The 18,112-nt window shown below is 47.3% G+C and overlaps 1 protein-coding gene across 2 annotated transcripts in view; it reads right to left on the bottom strand.

Moving 5' to 3' along the window:
* ACACB (acetyl-CoA carboxylase beta) overlaps nucleotides 1-18,112 on the bottom strand; it is a 1,895,698-nt gene that overhangs the window by 1,338,536 nt on the left and 539,050 nt on the right. For both annotated transcript variants that reach the window (XM_086943101.1, XM_086943102.1), the window contains exon 25: nucleotides 892-981. In XM_086943101.1, coding sequence (XP_086799227.1) covers nucleotides 892-981 — 90 coding nt within the window. The remainder of the gene's footprint in view (nucleotides 1-891; nucleotides 982-18,112) is intronic.

Raw genomic sequence — 18,112 nt, 5'->3', positions numbered from 1 at the left:
ATTGCTCAAATGCAACCCATTGCATCCTAGTATTGGTTAAATACCTTTTGTTAATACAAGTACCCTTGAAAACCTGTCAATGCATTAACTATGGACAGAGAAGTGCAGAGTATAATATACTATTTATTACCATTGTTGATAGGGGTGGGGCAACATGACTCACTAAGGGCTACGCCTCTTGTGAGTCATGGCCTAATTTTGTTTGTTTATGAATCTTTTTATTGAATTTAAAATAAAGACAGCAACATCATATAGTGCAGCATCAAGACACAGCCAATTATAATTACTCTCCCCATAATAGCTACCCCCCCCCCCCAAACAAATTTCTGAACAGTAGTAGTGTCTGGGTGCTCCTGGCACCAACTATCAGCTCCTGCAATCCCATAAGGAGTAAACAATCCACCACGATGATCGTTTCATTTCCCCCATATATTGGTGCATTTGCCCAGACCACCCCTGCTCTCAGACATCCCTCTCCGTAAGCATGCACCGGTCCATAACTAACCTCCAATCATTCAGTTGCAACAGCTATTCCGCTCTCCAAATACGAGAAATACTGCTTTTAGCCAATATTATCCCCAATGTCATCCAGATCTAGTCCATGAGGGTGAGGTCCAATTCTTCCCATATATTTAAGAAACATCATTTTGGTGAGATCGCCACATTACTTCCACAAATATCATTCAAACAAGCCACCACTGATCCCTAATACCCCTCTATAGCCGGGCAACTACATATATTGTGGGAAAACATGCCTATTTGGCCACAGTTCCTGAGACAAATTGCCTTAGTTGCCCTACCCACCTTCTCAAGTGTAGTACATGCATAGAGGCACCTATGTAATATTTTCATTTGCACTAGAAAGAACAGCAATCTTAAGTCAACAATTACCTCCAATGCTGCCATGCGAACAACCTGGTTACTGTGATAGAAGAAATTTGGAAGAACATCAAAGATGGAGGTTTCCGAAAGGATCAATTTCTGTCAAAGTAAAAAGAAGGGCAATAAGTAAAGTAATATAAAGAAAGAAGAAAATAGATATACATAGCAATAGGCTACCTGTTGTAACATTGCCACCAAGCTGCCCTAGTTTTCATCCATGTAGATTCATTTAAAAATGAACTGAGGCATGACCCATACTTCCTTTCAGCAATTAAGAATGACAACAATAATTTATAGTTAAAAACGTCCCAGTTCCACATTTCGTCAAATACTTATGTTTCCATGAAGCTTGAGCTCAATTAGGCGTGGCTGGTTAATCGATCCCTCATGCATTATATTGTACTCAATACATACTCCCAAAGCAATTACTACTACTAGGCATTGACTAATGTTATGGTCATCCCCAATAACAATTTGGTAAAACATTATGTGGAACAATGTCAATTGCAATTTTTTCACTTATCTTTCGCTTTGGTCTTCATGTTTGAGATTGAATATTACATTGCTGTATTTCAAGAACATAATTCAATTTCAAAATGTTGGTACGTTTTACAATGTTGCACCAATTTAACAATGTTTTAGACTTTAACTCCCTTACAGGACTCATTGTAAAAGCAAAACTTTTAAAAAGCTTTCCTCATAACAAATCGTCCCCGGACATCACATATATCTGAATAGCTTTTATTTCCTCTGACCTATGCATTTGTCTGTGATGAATTATTACTTAACTATGCTTGAGATTTTTCTAGGATAATAGGTTTGTTTTCCTGCTTTATGTTCTTCATTTCTGTAAACCTTTGTTTAGGCAAAAACTTCTAGATTACCAAAGTTCACAATAAGTTCCTTTACCTGCCTTCATAAAAATCCTGACAAGTTCAGTGCAGGTGCACATCTATCTTTTTGCAATAGGTACAAATATAGCGCCAAGATGGAAATCTTGAAAAACTGGTGAGGCACAAAGTTGAACCTTTCATCTCAGCTATCCTCTTTCAGTGTTGTTCATTAAAGATGGAATGCTAGCACAAATCTGTTGTGCAAGAATGTCAGGCCAAAACTGATAGGAGAGGCTCTGTTGTGGAACTTCTAGACCCCCTGCATTTGAACTAGACTCACCACTTTCAGCTCTTTGTAGGGATAAACCGACAATATAGGTCAAAGACAAGATAGACGGGTCCAACTGCCGAACTGTAGGCATGTGTTTCATGCATCACAGTGATTTAATGGTAGCATTGAGGACTCTGCTCGTTATTAAATAGTTGTTATTAGCATTTAACAAATTAACAAATCTGCCAGGTCATACAGCAAAGTTCCACAGCATAGCTTAACATCAGTAGTTGGCGTATCAATCATGCGTGTGCGTTCTGCTTTTGTGTGGGTGACATTGCTATGGGGAGCAACTTTGTGTGTATAGTTTGACTGTAGTAGGTTTCTGCTGTCAGGGCCTGTCAGTAGGTGTAATGTCTCAAACATCAGAAACTTGAGGGTGGCAAAAGAAAAGGGGGGTTGAGGAAGAGGGGGTAAAGCATGGAAGTGAGTAGACTGTTGTTTGTATTACAGCTATGAGGCAGGTTGGTGTGCTTGTGTTACTATGAAGCTGGGGTGCCCCAGTGTGGTGATGGAGGACGAGTTCTCAAGACTATCTGGAGGTGTACCCCTTTCTCCGCTAAGTTGTCTAGAGAGGAAGAGGATCTCATCCCACTGTGATGAGATAGGCCTACGTCGAAGGTGCCGGGCTTCCTCGGAGCGTTGGGTAGCCTCTACCAACATCAAGTAAGCAATTAAGAAGGTGGCACAACTGCCAGAAAAGAACCCGGACGCTGGTGGCCATAGGAGCTGGACTTAGTCCTCAAATGTATGCAGAGATATATGTGGGGATATTTCTATAATGTAGACCTAGCTGGAAAGCAACCGAGCACCAAATATTGGACATGAGTCCTAGTACATGATTCAGGATCGTTTTCAAGTAGGGTGGATAACGTAGGTTTCTACTGCAAGGGAAGGTAGTATATTTTGAAGACATTCGTTTTCAGTTCCTTTAGGAGATGCTTGCAGATAGACGCTGTTCAGAAACTGATGGGGACTGTCATTCCAGATTGTGACTGAGTACACTGTGAAGGCCTGCTTTCTGATTTATATTTCCTTATATTTTGTCAATTCAGGGTGGTGCTGTCCTGCACCTGGTTTAGCTCTGACTGCCTTTTCTTCTCCACATAAGGGGGCTGCCGCTTTGGATGCAATTCTAGTTTATACACCCTGTTTTAGAAAGTAATGCAGGCATAGAGGGGAAGCCAATGTATTATTTAAATGTTGGGTTGATGTGTCAGAACTCGTTAGGCCAGTATGAGGAGTGATGCAGTTTGTAGGGGGGCTTTCAGAGGTGTCAGAGTGCTGTGAGATGCATTGCCTTCATACAGGTGAAGGAAGATTAAGACCTGTACTGTTGTCCAAAAGTCAGCTTTGTGAATAAGGTTTAACGTTTTTCAGAAAAAAGAGCTGATACTTACTGATTCTTCTGGTGATGTGCTCTTGGAAACAGAATTCTGTGTTGAAGGTAAATTTAAGTCCCCTGGCTGTAAGCAGTGGGCAAATACAGTCAAAGTTTACACTGGAGTTGAGGATGCTGGCGAGTTCACCATGTGACTGGAGGCCGAGGACAACAATTAGGGGGCACCATGCAATAGAAGGCAGGATGGATGTCTTTTTGCAGTCATTTTTGTCGATTTATATTTAATCTTTTTGTGAAAAAGCGATTCAGGACATTGTACTAAATGCGGAACGGGAGGATTCAACAGAGGTTTTTATGCTTTGAAGAGTGCTGTGATTCTGTTAGTTAATTTGTTGATGGGGATCATGTGGAAGTTGGCTGTTTCATGAAGGATCTATCTGTGTGTCGAGTGGAGTTCATCGAGTTGGCTGCGGTCATCAAAAATATTGGACCATCCCCGTTTTATTTTTTGTTTGAGTGTGGAGCACTTGTTCTTAGAGAATTTGTTGATTTAAGAGGAGTTCAGAGTCTTGGCTTGAAAGATGGTGATTTCAGTGATGCAGATAGTTTCATAGGATGAGGGAACAAAGGTTAAAAAAAACAAGCATTTACAATGCAACAGTCTCGCCTTCGGAAAAGTTAGAGCTATTGGCATTGTAAATGACAAACTTCTTATTTATGTGTTGGTTTTGAAAACAGATAAATAAATGGCATTGTCATTTACAATCCCGATAGCTTTATCTCTCGCAAATACGAGACCTATTGCATTTGCACCACACCCACAGAGCCACACACACACACAGAGCCACACACACAGAGCCACACACACACAGAGCCACACACACACAGAGCCCCCCCCCCCACACACACACACACACACAGAGTGCCACACACACACACAGAGTGCCACACACACACACAGAGCCACACACACACACACAGAGCCACACACACACACACAGAGCCACACACACACACACACACACACACACAGAGCAACACACACACAGAGCCACAGACACACACACACACAGAGCCACACACACAGAGCCACACATGCACACAGAGCCACACACGCACACAGAGCCACACACGCACACAGAGCCACACATGCACACAGAGCCACACACACACAGAGCCACACACACACACTGAAACACACATGCACACAGAGCCACATACACACACACACACACACACAGACCAACAAACACCCCCCACTCCTCCGACCAGACTGTTTGGTGCATTTCATTTTCAGGAACTGGGTGGGTGGGGGCGAGAGAGAGAGAGAGAGACTGTTTTCTTTACCCCTTCTGTCGCTAGTTTGTTACAACTTTCATTTACGCCTTCAATTGGATTAAAAACATTGTTTTTATTGACTTGGCTCCTCTGCCGAAGTTATTGATTGGTACCTCTCAGATTATACATTTAAATGTTATCCTTGCATTCTGAATTTGACAGGTTCTGCTCTCGCATCTTAGTAAAAGACGTTACATCCGAGCGAACTATCTCGGCGCTTTAGAAAACAAACAAAACAAGGAAGTGGAAAGGCCATGAGAAAACAGGGTTGGGGAGAGTTTGCTACCATGGTAACACCTCCCGTCTCAAATGTGGTGAGCTGGGAAATTTGAAACAAGGCCGCTCTAATCAACCTCCTAGCATGCAAAATATGCATGAACAACCAAACTAAGTTTTCTTCCATGATGAGCGGTCACTTTGGGTTTTTAACTGTCCCACTTTGCCAGGCAGTGATGGACAGGAAAAAAAGGCATCATAAAGTCAACCCTAAATAGGGAAGATTGTGTAATACCCTTCCTCCGACTGCTCCTACTCAGTTGGCCCGTCAACTGAATATTTCCAGCAACCTATTTCGACATGAGGCGGGCAGACAGAGGCTGGCTAAGTCCCTGTCTTCTGAAGTCTAAATCGAGCCTCAGTTACAAAGAAAGTGTCATCATTTTTGCTGACACAAAATATGCCCTCCGGAGTTGTTCCAGACTTTGGGCTTCTATAGCTACAAAGGTATTTCCTTACTTCCTGAAAGTACTCCCACAAAAAATGAACCCAATGTGAAGGGGTTATTGGCGATAGACACAGCTCCTTAGTGACATTGATCAATGGCCAGAGACAATCATTATATGATCTGATGAAGTACTAGTGAATACCCATTGGAACCGGCACCTGTCCAGTGCAGCTGTGACGGCTACAGGTGTGGCTGGGAGTCATGGATACAGGGATCTGCAGGAGTCACAGTAAGTTGCACAATGACATAGGATATCTGAGAGACCAACAGTAGGCAACAACCTCCAAAGGATCACATCCCTCTTAAAAGAATGTCAGCATCCCAAAACTAAGTCAAAATGAAAAGCTGTGGATCTAGACATGTCAAAGAAAGTGGGAGGATTTAGCACAAGGCTGAATGAATGAGAGGACAGAGAAAGTCCATTGCAGATCGGGATACATAACACACGTCTCGTAGGACAGTGCTGGTGACTGCACCACTGACTGACAGTATGGTTATGATCACAGGTAACCGTGAAACAGGTCTTTATCACACAGTAGTCCTAACGGTCCAGACATGAGTTTATGCCATCAGTTCAGGTAGAGACATTTCTCAATTAGCAATTCCACTATTGGTATTTTATTCAGCAGAGAATGCATTCCATCGACCAAAATCCGTAGAGAGAGTCACCTTTAGTATAGGCACATCATTTAATAACACAAATAGTCACCTCGTCTCACCCAGCAGATGCGTCCCTTGCTCTTATTTAATCATCTAGACATGGCAGCCGCCCAAGGCTAAGATCCGAATTGCTGTACCCTTCCTGCTGTAACATGCAGATAAGGTCTGCCCAATAACATCTTCTTGTCCTATTGCAGCTGAAATTCACCTGTGATCCGAACCTGTGATTCATCATTAGTAATCACAGGTCCATGCTGTGCCTCATCTACCCTGACTTTATTGGACAGAGTTCACTAGCCGAGAAGAAAACAAGGCAACGTCATACCCCATGCCTGGGCTCACTGCTATCTTGCATTTCATATTTATCTGTGTCTCGCATCTGCTTCTCTGCTGCTTATTTCCTGTACCGAACCAGCCTAGCGTTATCAGTCATCCTGTCTGACTGACATCTACAAGACACCTCTCATCACGCTGCGCGTGCCATCCTACGCCTCCGACATCCTCCTGCTTCCAAGATGTCTGCTGCGAGGTGTTGACGAGTACACCTGTGGGAATGTCGCAGCTCTTGTTGTAGGCCCAACAACTGCAAATGGAGGCTCTTTACTATGCCTGGCAGTGGCACGGGAAGCCCAGGGGGCATATCCGCTGCCAAGAGTGCTGCACTGCAACAGAGACAGAGCAGTGTGATGAATAACCTTCAGTGTGATCTGGGTAAACAGCAATTGTTCCCGGCTCCGACAAGAAAGACAAATGACATGGAGATTAAAGTGTGCTTTGTAAATCTATTATGCACCCAGACAGTGCATGTGCATCTCTTGCCTCTGGAACAATAGGGGCCACGCGCACCCTGCTCTGCTTCTGTCGCTGTGGATTTTTTTCAAAGGGGATTTATGTAAAAAATTATGTCAGAAGGCAGACTCCTCAGCATATGCCGGGGGAACTAAGATTATTAGTGGGTGTAATTGTCTTCATGTTGGGCAAGATGTACCAGGACAGAAAAAAAGACACGTCAGTTCAAAAGGAGGGTTGAAAAAGACATGCTGGCATGTGGAACCGAAGGCACACACTGGTCCTGTCACAGGGCTGCACTATTTGGAGAACAGCAGCGCGACAGGGCCAGTCCTTTGCCTCTCATCCAGGTACGGTGGGAGTGCATAAGTGAGAGTGCAACAGCTTCACTCCTAACACCAGGCAACTCACGATAGGGGGCAAGGCAGGAAACCAACAACTCTTCCTCTAGGGAGGTACGACAATGCAAGAGCTGATGATGACAGGGGTGGTGCTGTGGTGTGATTGGCTGGCCTTGCGTGCATTGCAGTTAACTTAATTGTAATTGAATTTATATAGCGCTTACTACCCCTGATGAGGAGTTGAAGTGCTTTTTCGGCGAGTAGCACCCTACTCCGGAACCCAAAGAGGATTAACGGTGAATTAGTATAGGGGGATTGGTAATTAATTTGAGTAGTGGACATGTGAGTTTGTTATTTGAATTGAAAAAGGATAGTGAAGGGCTAGAAGAGGGAACGGTTAGCATATATATAGTGCTTGCTACCCCTGATAATCACCATGTGCCTAAAAAAAAAAAATGAATGTGTCCTTGTGTAATGTATATGGGGCTCCGGTAAAGCACTCCAATATCTTTTGGTGGAGATTTTGCTATATAAAACTCAAAAAAATAAATAACTAAAGGAATGAACAGAACTCTCTAATAGGAGTTAGCTTATGTTCAGCATTGAAGTCAAGAGCTGGTGCTACCCAGCCAGGGTCAGACTGGCCGTAGCGGACACCGGGCGTTTCCCCAGTGGGCCGCCAGGGTCTTGGCCGATTTTGGGCCCCTAGGGCCATTTTTGTTACAGGGCCGTTTTTGCAGCATAGCTGCAAAATCGGGCCCTGTAACAAAATCGGCAGAAAACCGCCCTTACAAACAGCTCGGCCACTCCCACAACCCCCAGGGGGGCCGGCCGAGCTCCTACCCAGAGCCGGTTTTGGTTCCCAGTCCGGCCCTGTACCCAGCCACGTACCACATGGGTGGAACAAACCTGACATCATGCAGAAAGCGAGGGACCCTGAAACACCAGGACCCCAGCCTCACATGACGAATGAGACCAAAGGCAACAATGTCTGGATGGCCTGGCAGCAGGCCTCACCGAGCTAAGGGCAGGCAGATTCACCAAGGATCTCAGCCTCAAGCAGCTCCTTATTGAGGAGTGCACTGAAGAACAAAGGGTGGGCAGGAGTTGCTGTGCTCCGGGTGTTGATCTTCGGTGGGCAGCAAACTGACAATGTGCAGTGAATCGCCATAAACAGCTGCTGACCTCATGAACACTGGACAGAGCTTAGTTCCTAGAGCCAGTTCCTATCTTTCTATTTTGTCCCACAGCCATGGTGACACTCTGAGCATTCACTGAGATCCCAGGTATAGCTTGATACTTAAGTGGATCAAGGGTGGACATGGGGGGACTGACCCCACACATGCTTCCAAGATAACCCGCTGCCTCAATGATTTCTTAAATACCTTGAACAGTAAGTGTAAGAACCAGAGCAAGACAGTGGTTGCAGGGTGCGTAACCTCCATGCAATGCATAGCATCCAGGCATGGTGCAATCCTACACAGTAGAAATGGGGAGTTTGATTCCTGAATTTACTGACACTAAACGTTGCCAACCCGAAGCAGTAGCCTCTTGTCTTTGGAGCAACTTTAGGAGATGGAAGCCCCTGAATGGTCACTGGCAGCTGGCACCACAGCAGTCCCACTCCATGACATTCGCAGATATGTCAGAGACCTCGTCCGAAGTCAGAGACAAAAGCAAAGTGAAGAGGCAGTAAGCGTAGAGAGTGCCAGGAGTCATAAAAATGGCATGTGCCACCTGACACGTGTTAAGAACCAGCTAACACGACCAACAAATGCCATGCCAGTCTATTAGTTTTGGTGAGATATTCCACAGGGAGTTAACCTCTGCTGTGGAGCAAAGCCAGGTATTTCAGACAGACCAGAGTAGAGCACTCTTGAACCCCTTAACAGTCTGCCCACCAGTGGCGAACAGTGTCAGGATCCAAACAGGGGGGCCAGGTCCCAGCCTTACAGAAATAAACAAGCAAACAGTGTTGCTGCTTCAGTGATGGGGTAAAGCTTTCTGGTTTTCCCTAGTCAGATGCCATCTCAACACATACCAGGATGCATAAGCCATCTGGGGGCCCCACAATAGTCCACAATAAGGTATCACATCTCAGAGACTCTTTGGTACGGGAAAGAGTTGAGCTGCCACTGCTGAAGGACAGTAGTATCATGCTAGCACCACAATATGTTTGAATGGATGGTTCATACTGAGATACACCTAAGGCAGGTGTGCCTCGTGTGAACAAGGACAAAACAGGAGCTGTTGCACCAGACTAATGACTGGGCCAAAGAAGACTGAGCCCCATCAGGATGCAGGCCTACCATTGCCATTGTGCTCCAGCCTATCAGTTTTAGATATACCTTACACAGTTAACATGCTGCTAACAGAACCAGATCAGATGTCGTATCGCACGCAGTTCAGCTGAATGAATTGAGGGCAACACAGTTGAAATACACAGGGAAAGCATTGCCCCTCCTCAGAGCTCTGGAAGGCTAGAAATGCTGCATAAGAGACAGTCCTGTAAAATGCTGGCTCTGTGTGGATTACTTTGATCAGTGCATTGAACATACCCTGGTGTCTGTAGATAGGTCCACTGCCTTGAAACTAGGATGTTAAAGTATAACTGGAGCACTGCGACATGTGTACATAGTGTGGAATAGGCTGGTGGACTGCTTGCTTAAGTACTGAGGACACCAGCTGGTTGATTTTTACATTCTTGTACTATTTTAGTTCTAGAGACCTCCAGTTTGTGAGACCCATAGTAAGTGCCCTGGGTTTGGAGTGATTGTTTGGGCTGGTGCTGAAACATGTATACAGTAGGCCTCCGCCTTTTTGTGTGATAGTGTGTTATATCAAACGTGAATGCGGTCCAAAAAACAACTAATTTAGAGACCACCTTACAGGATGGATGGATGAATGAATAAATACATGCAGCCACAGGAGTAAGTCTTCATGATTGACAAAGCGAAGACAGTCTTACATGGTATAACTCTGTTATGGGGTAAAGCAGTTACATGAAGCCTCATCTCCTGATACAGGGGCCGCTTCATCAGCTAAACCGTTCTCACCCTAGATAAATCTACTCCAGGTGGTATTGGTGATACTCACAGGGGCAACCAGAATCTGTGTGACTAAGAATGCCATGGCCCTGTCCACTGGAAAGTAGGGGGCCGTGAACAGTGCTACTGCGACAGAGCTTGGAGGCAAGGCTTGGGGTGCTCCCTTAAGGAAGTACCCGTCCTAGACACCCGACAACACTCACGCTGGGGTGAGAAGGGTCTCTGCAGTGGAGCAAGCGAGATTTTGAGTCCGGTTTTCCATGTGTCCCTCAGTTTATGCCAGCAGGAATGGCAGGTGCGTCATGCAACGCCTGCACCTAAATGAGTTACTTTAATGTGTGGGCCCTTTTTTCTCTTCACCCTCATGTAAAGATGATGCACTCAAAGATTTAACTTGTAGGAAGACCAGAAATGGTGTCTGCACACACCAAATATTCAGCACGCTAATGACCTTCCTTACTCTGCTCTTCCCAAAAAACACTCATTTTTACAGGAAAAGGCTGCGCCTATGGCCGGCATTGCCACTAAAGGGCTGCCAAGCGCTACATTTCCATAAACATAATGCATAGAAAGTGTAATACCAATACCTTCGGGTCGAGCCTGTGCTGTATAAATCTGTGACAAAAAAAATCTGCCAGGACAGCTGGCACCGGAATCCGACTGAGTCAAGCACTTCCAATCCTCGGAAGTGAATGTCGTGCAAATGGAAAGTACAGGCATTGACATAAATATAGGTAGCCATCCTCCTCGAAATATGTTTTTTACCTTCTAGCAACAGGGTGAAATCGTCTAAGAATCAGAACAGCGCACGTTTCATATCTGTCCAAAAGGGAGCGCGTGAAAAATTTAAAATGCGCTGGCCGTATTTTTTGGCTGACCTGTGATCTCAGTCACACATTCCCCAGCATAATCACAGCCTCCACAGAACGAGCCATCCATTTAAGACATATGCATCAGCAGAGGCTTTGATTTTGACAGGAAAAGAACACCAAAAAGCATCGGCTGGGAAAGCCCTTCTCGGAACAAAAGGAAAAGCAATCAGACTCTGGATTGTGATCTCAGAAGGCAGAGCACTTTTTAGCCATTTGATGGACAGTGATTAGCAGGGAAACCACTCAGCGTGGAGGCCGCGAGCGAGGGGAAGGAGAAGAGCTCGAGCGCGGCGGAGCTTGCGGCAGCGGGCGCGGGAGAAGCTGAGGGGAGCGGGGGATGCGCGTGACCGCGGCACCACGCTGCAGGCACTGAATCTCAGGTTCTTTACCACATCACAGGGGAACAGAGGAGCTGACCAATTAGCGTGAACAAAGGAGTTGTCGGAAGTTTAACGTGTGGCTGGCTGGGCCAAGATATCACCCCACCTGGCAGGTGGCCGAAGGAAGAACTAGGCTTTCCCGCACATAATGCAGTTAAGCTCCATTTCGTGATCTATCACTGCTCATCCGGTGCTACTTTTATAGTCGATCTTCATTCTTGTATGGTGCTACAGCAAAAAACGATAATTTGCTATTTAAAGTTCTCAGATGCATCTTAACTGTGGGGCGACATTCACCGACGTAAGCTGGCACTTTGCAAGAGAAATTCCAAATTAAACAAGCGAAGGATAACGTTGTGAGCGTGCGAGCATGTACCTCAGCTGTACGGGCGCACACTCAAAGTCACGCTGTGCGCGTTTCCATGTGCCGTGAGCGTGCACATCGGACGTCTAGGAAACTTGTCATGGAGAGCCCCGCCTGCTGCCAAGCCTGAGCCGCGGCGCTGACCCTACACACCTGAGGAGGAAAGACCGGCCTGGAGAGCAGCGGGGGAGTCCTGAGTCAGCCCGGTGAGTAGGGGGACTGTTTTTTGGTGCATCAGGCTAGCGAGACAGGAGATGGGCACTTCGAGTGTGTGGATGCGCGTGTGTGACTGTGTGTGTGTGTGTGTGTGTGTGTGCGTGAGCCCGTGAGTAGATTGGGGGGTGTGGGTGTGTGTGTGAGCGTGTGTGTATGCAGTGTGTGTGTGCCTGCGTGTGTGTGCGTGTGTGTGTGTGTGAGCGTGTGTGTGTATGCAGTGTGTGTGTGCCTGCGTTTGTGTGCGCGCGACTGAGAGAGGCATGGCTGACTGACTGAGATGTGCACGGCTCGGAGGGGGGGGGGAGGGCACTCGTGCCCCGCTCTATCTCCCTTATGACAAAACAAGATCCTGTGAGTAATCTTTTTATCTAATCTTCCTTTAGCAGCACGAGTCGATTTAGATATAGCAAAGGCATCTATACACTTGAAGGGATGTACCGTATGAAGGTTCGAGGCAAGTTGGGCTCAGACCGGAACTTTGTGGTACAGTTCCTCTACACTGCACGTAGTGCCAGAGTTGGAAGAGGTGGGATTGTATCTACAGAATGGGCGGAGTACACAGCAGAGATCTCTATAAGAAGATGATGTACTTTATTTTAGAAAGCCTGGATACTCTGTGCCAATATTGTTGATTAAACTAGACAAATTGGAGTTGTTGCTGTCCTCAGAAAGAAACAGGTACAAAACGCTATTGTTCCCGTTGGGACACCACATCCTATTCCCAAACCTAAACAGTCTAATTTGGGCTTGCAATGGGAAATGGGTACATTTAGATATTTGGGAATCATAGTGGCCCATACCACAGAGAACAATGCTGCCATGACACAGAAAAGCTGCTTGCGGGCCTAGCACAGGCCACATATTTCTGGAGCACGTTGCCACTCTTGGTGGAGGGGCGGATCATGGTCGCGAAGATAATCTTCCGGCCCATATGCCTCTAAGTAGTGTAAAACTCACTGAAGAACAAGTCACTTGTAATGCATTATTTGGTAGAGACAATATCTATCTGCAGATTCCTTAACTTTGAATTCCCCAGTCTGGTGGCTCCATTCAGCTCTGCGTGACGTCGTTCGCATTGGTTATGACGTCGCAGTCACCTATATAGGCGCCATCCAGGCACGCGGACGGACGTGAGTACTTTTCACTTTTCCACGCCAGATGGAGCCTTGAAGTGGCTGACTTAATTGTGTGTCTAGGGCCCTGAAGAACAAGTTATTTACCTTCAGTAACGATTTATCTGTAAGAGAGATAGATTAGTTATAGATTCCTTACCTTAGAATTACCCCCAGGAGTCAGACTGGACCAGGGGAGTATTTTCTCTTAGCAGTACCCCTGCACGCCGGTAGGTGGCGTTGGTCGACTCAGAGTCAGTCATCGGCGTTGTGGTCACCGGGATGACTTTGCAGTGTCTACTTAGACGCTGCCCCTGAGTGCTGATGTCAGTTCTTACACGACTTTCCACACCAGAAGCACAGAGCCATGCAAGACACTGACCACTGGTGGGCACAACTTGGCCCCTGTAAAGGAGACCCTATCCCTAGAGGTCAGTTTGCAGAGCGGGGCAGATGGGTTGGGCGGTAAGGAAACTATAACTAACCTATTCTCTTACAGATACACCATTACCGAAGGGCAGTACCTTGTTCATCTGAAAGAGATAGTTAGTTATATATTCCTTACCTTAGAATAGATACACCAGCAATACCATCCCCAGAGGAGGGTCTGTGAACCAAGTTCACATCAGACAGTCCTGGAGGACTGAACGGGCAAAGAAGCCGTACCTCTGGACTTGACTATCCAGTCAGTAATGTCTGGTGAACGTGTGCATAGATGCCCACATGGCCGCCTGGCAGATGTTAATAAGTGGAACTCCACGTGACAAAGCAGTAGTTGCTGCAGTAAATCTAGTGGAATGAGCCCACAGCCCCACTGGAGGTTACTTTTTAGCTAAACCGTAACAAATCTTTATGCAAAGGACAATCCATCTTGAGATGGTACGCTTTTGGACAGCCAGCCCTTTCTTGGTACTCTCATATACAACGAAAAGTTGATCCTCCACCTGGAAATCTTTAGTGTGGGCAAGGTAGAAGGACAGCGCACATTTGGCTCCAGACGAGGGAGTATCTCCTCCTCTTTGGAAGGATGCAGCGGTGGGAAAAATGTGGGCAAAGGAATGGTTTGTCCAATGTGAAAAGCTGTAACCACTTTTGGAAGCAAAAAGGGTCTCGTTTGATACACCACTTTGTCCGGATGCACAGAGAAGAAAGGGGGCTTAGAAGAGAGAGCCTGAAGCTCACTCACACTGCGAGCAGAGGTGATGGCAACAAGAAAAGCAGTATTCAGAGTAAGGAGCCTGAAAGGACAGGTTTGAAGAGGCTCGCAGGGAGCACACATTAGATAAGTAAAGACAAGGTTCAAGTCCCACTGAGGCATTATGAAAGCAGATGGAGGAAAGAGGTGAATAATGCCCTTAAAGAACCCCGTTAACAATAGGAGACTTGAACAAAGAGGGCTGATCTGTCAGCCAAAGAAAAGCAGAAATAGTTGCCGTGCTGGGCCAAAGAAAGAAGAAACAAAACAACCTCAGAAAGAGTGGTAGAAAAGGGATCCACAGACATTGCTGTGCACCATGCCACAAACCTGTTCCATCAACAGGCATATACCATCTTAGTTGAGTGATGCCTGGCTGCCAAGATAATATCACAGACTTCGGGAGGAAGGTCAAAGGCTGCCAACTGTCGCTGCTCAATCTCCAAGCAAGGAGGTAGAGGCTAGACAAGTTTGGGTACAGGACCGTCCCCTGCTTCTGCAACAGAAGATCCTCCCGAAGGAGGCAGTCTGATCGGAGGATCGATAGCCATGCTCAGAAGTTCGGGGTACCAAACTCTTCGTGCCCACTCTGGGTTTACAAGAATGACTTGTGCCTGGTCGTGCTTGCTCTTCTTCAGCACGCGAGGCAGAAGTGGTACAGGCGGAAAGGCATACAGGAGGCCGCAGTTCCACTTGGCACCGATGGCGGAGTTCGTCCGCCCTGGCATTCAGAGAACCTGCCAGGTGTTGAACTACCAGAGTCATGCCCTGATGTTCTAGCCATGTCCAAAGGCAAAGAGCCTCTTGACAAAGGGTCCCCACCCGCCCGTTTGTTGCAATACCACATGGCAGTGATGTTGTCTGTGAACACCAGCACTGCCTTCCCCTTGAGGGAGGGAAGGAATGTTTTCAGTGCCAAGCGAATCACCCAGAGCTCCAACAGGTTGATATGGAGCCCCGACTCCGTCGAAGACCATACTCCTCTGATCTCCACCTCTCCCAAATGGCCGTCCCAACCCAGGAGAGATGCATCGGTCACCACCGTGAGGTCTGGTTGGGAAGGGAGAGGGATCGGTTTCTGATCCAATCCTGGTTCATTAACCACAACTGAAGTTGTTGTTCAGTTCCCTCAGAGATCTGGACACAGTTGGGGATATTCCACTGACGTTGCGCCCACTGGAACTTCAGGTCCCACTGCAGAGCCCGTATATGCTATCTGGCATGATCCATCAGCAGGATGCAGGATGCCATGAGGCCCAGCAGCCTCAGGGTCATTCTCACCGAAATGTGGGATAGATGCTGAAACATCGGTATCATAGCCTGAATATCCTGGGCTCGAAGTCTGGGAGGATAGGCCCGAAACAGCACTATATCCAGAACAGCTCCAAGGAAAAAGAGTGACAAAGGGAGTCAGTTGTGACTTCGGGCACGTTGATCGTGAACTGCAGCGAATGCAGGAGGTCCCCCATAGTCTGTAGGTGGAAGACGACAGCCTGGGGTGAGCCCGTCTACAACAACCAGTCGTCAAGATAGGGGAAGATTGGAACGACTGATCTGTGCAGATGAGCTGTGACCACCATCACTTTTGTGAACATCCGAGGGGCACTGGTAAGGCTAAAGGGGAGCACAGTGAACTGAAAATGCTTGTGGCCTACCGTGAACCATGGTGGATGTGAACATAGGAATCCTGCAAATTCAGCGCCACCATCCAGTCTCCAGGGTCGAGGGCAGACAGGACCTGAGCCAAGGTTAGCATTCTGAACTTCTTCCGGAGGAAGCGGTTGAGGGCCTTGAGGTCTAGGATAGGACGCAGGCCCTTGTCCTTCTTTGGCACCAGTAAGTAGCAGGAAAAGCAAACACAACCAACTTTTGGGGCAGGGACCCTTTCAATAACTCCCTTGACCAAGAGAGCTGAAACTTCCTGGCGGAGAAGCACCAATCGATCCTCCGACATGCAATCGAAAGACAATGGCATGGAATGAGGGGAAGTCTCAAAGGGGAGGGAGTAGCCCCTTCGGACTATCTGCAAAACCCAACTGTCTGTTGTGATGGTTTTCCAGTGGGGTTGGTGAAGGCGAATCCTGCCACCAACTGGCCACTGATAGGCCTGAAAGGTTAGACAAGGATGGTTTGGAGGATGCAGCAGGAGGGGGAAGGGTGGACTGGCCCGCTCGCTGGCTCCCAGACCCACGTCGCTAGGTCCCACGTTCGCGGCCATGGAGAGGATGGGCAGCTTCCGTGGACCGGTGGCTGGATTGGGTCAGACCTGGTGGGGTGCTCCTTCTGTAGCCACGAAATGGGCTAAATGCAGACTGGTGTGGACGGGAGGACACAGCGACGCCTAAGGAACTGGCCAAAGCTGGAGAATCCTTAAAGCGCTCCAGCGCCGAGTCTACCTTGGCACCAAAAAGGTGACGGCCATCGAAGGGTATATTAAGCAGAGTTGAGTGTACATCCCCCGAAAAACCAAATGTCCTCAACCAGGCATAGCGCCGAAAGGCTACAGATGTGGCAATCATTCTGCCCAGTTAGTCGGAGGTATCTGTCCACAGCGGTTTTCTAATTTTGTTGCGTTTCTCCCAACTGCCACGGCTTGGGAGAGTATGGCCCGGGCCTCCTCCGGGCACTGAGGCAGCACTTGAGGCATCGTATCCCAGATTGTATGGGAGTATAGGCTTAAGAGGCATGAGGTATTCACGGGCCGCAGTTCCAAGCTGGAGAAAGAGAACATGTGCTTCCCAAGATGATCCAGCTTCTTGGATTCCCTGTCTGGGGGAGTATAAGGGAATGCATGCTTGGAAGAAGCTTGGACCACCAAGCTCTCTGGGGAAGGGTGTGGGGTGAGGAAAATGGGATTGCCCCATAGCAACCACTTCTAAAACCGGGACCCTCGCTATAGCCCCCTTGGCCAGGAGAGCTGTAACTTTCTCTTAGAGTAAAGCTAAATGATCCTCCGCCAACCGTTCTTGAAGTGGCGGAATACAAGGAGGAAAAGAAAGGAAAGTCAGAGAATAGCCCTCTTGAATTGATCTATCCGCAAGTCCCACTTGTCTGATGTTTTGGACCTCCAGAGAGGGAGATGATGATGGATGCTCCCAACAAGTGGAGTAGCGTGGTCTTGCAGAGTCAGACTAGGAGTGGTTGGAGGCAGCGGCTGCCAAGGCCTGAGCGGCAGACGACTTCTGGATTCCATTCTGAGGTCGGAATGACCCGCGCCCACGTCCTTGCACAACTTGGGAAGTGCCGGACGGTGGATGGGATACGTTTGGCATGGTAGGAAACCCATTCTATTGCCATGAAAGGTCCAAAAGCTAGGCTGGCCATGTGGTATTAATAAGAGACCCAAAGATCTGGCCTAAGCAGGAGAATCCTTGAAGCGCTCTAAGGCCGATTCCTCCTTCTCTTCAGAGAAAAAATACGTCAAAAGGCATGTCCATCAAATTAGCCTGGACATCGAATGAGAAGCCAGACATTCTCATTCGGCGTGGCAGCATAAGGCCACTGTTGATGAAACCGCTCTGCCCATCGTGTCAGTAGTGTCAAGGCCATACCTAATGGTGAATTTTGCTGCAGCTCTCCCATCCTTCACTGCCTTGGAAAAGTACGGTCTGAGCCACCTCCAGAACCTGTGGCAGCACTTGCACAAGCATCTCCCATACAGAGTGGGAGAAACGGGCCAATAAGCA

The sequence above is a fragment of the Lissotriton vulgaris genome, chromosome 11, assembly GCF_964263255.1.
Source record: "Lissotriton vulgaris chromosome 11, aLisVul1.2, whole genome shotgun sequence".
Classification (NCBI taxonomy): domain Eukaryota; kingdom Metazoa; phylum Chordata; class Amphibia; order Caudata; family Salamandridae; genus Lissotriton; species Lissotriton vulgaris.
The sequence above is the reverse complement of the archived record's forward strand: the minus strand, read 5'-3'. Positions and strand labels throughout refer to the sequence as shown.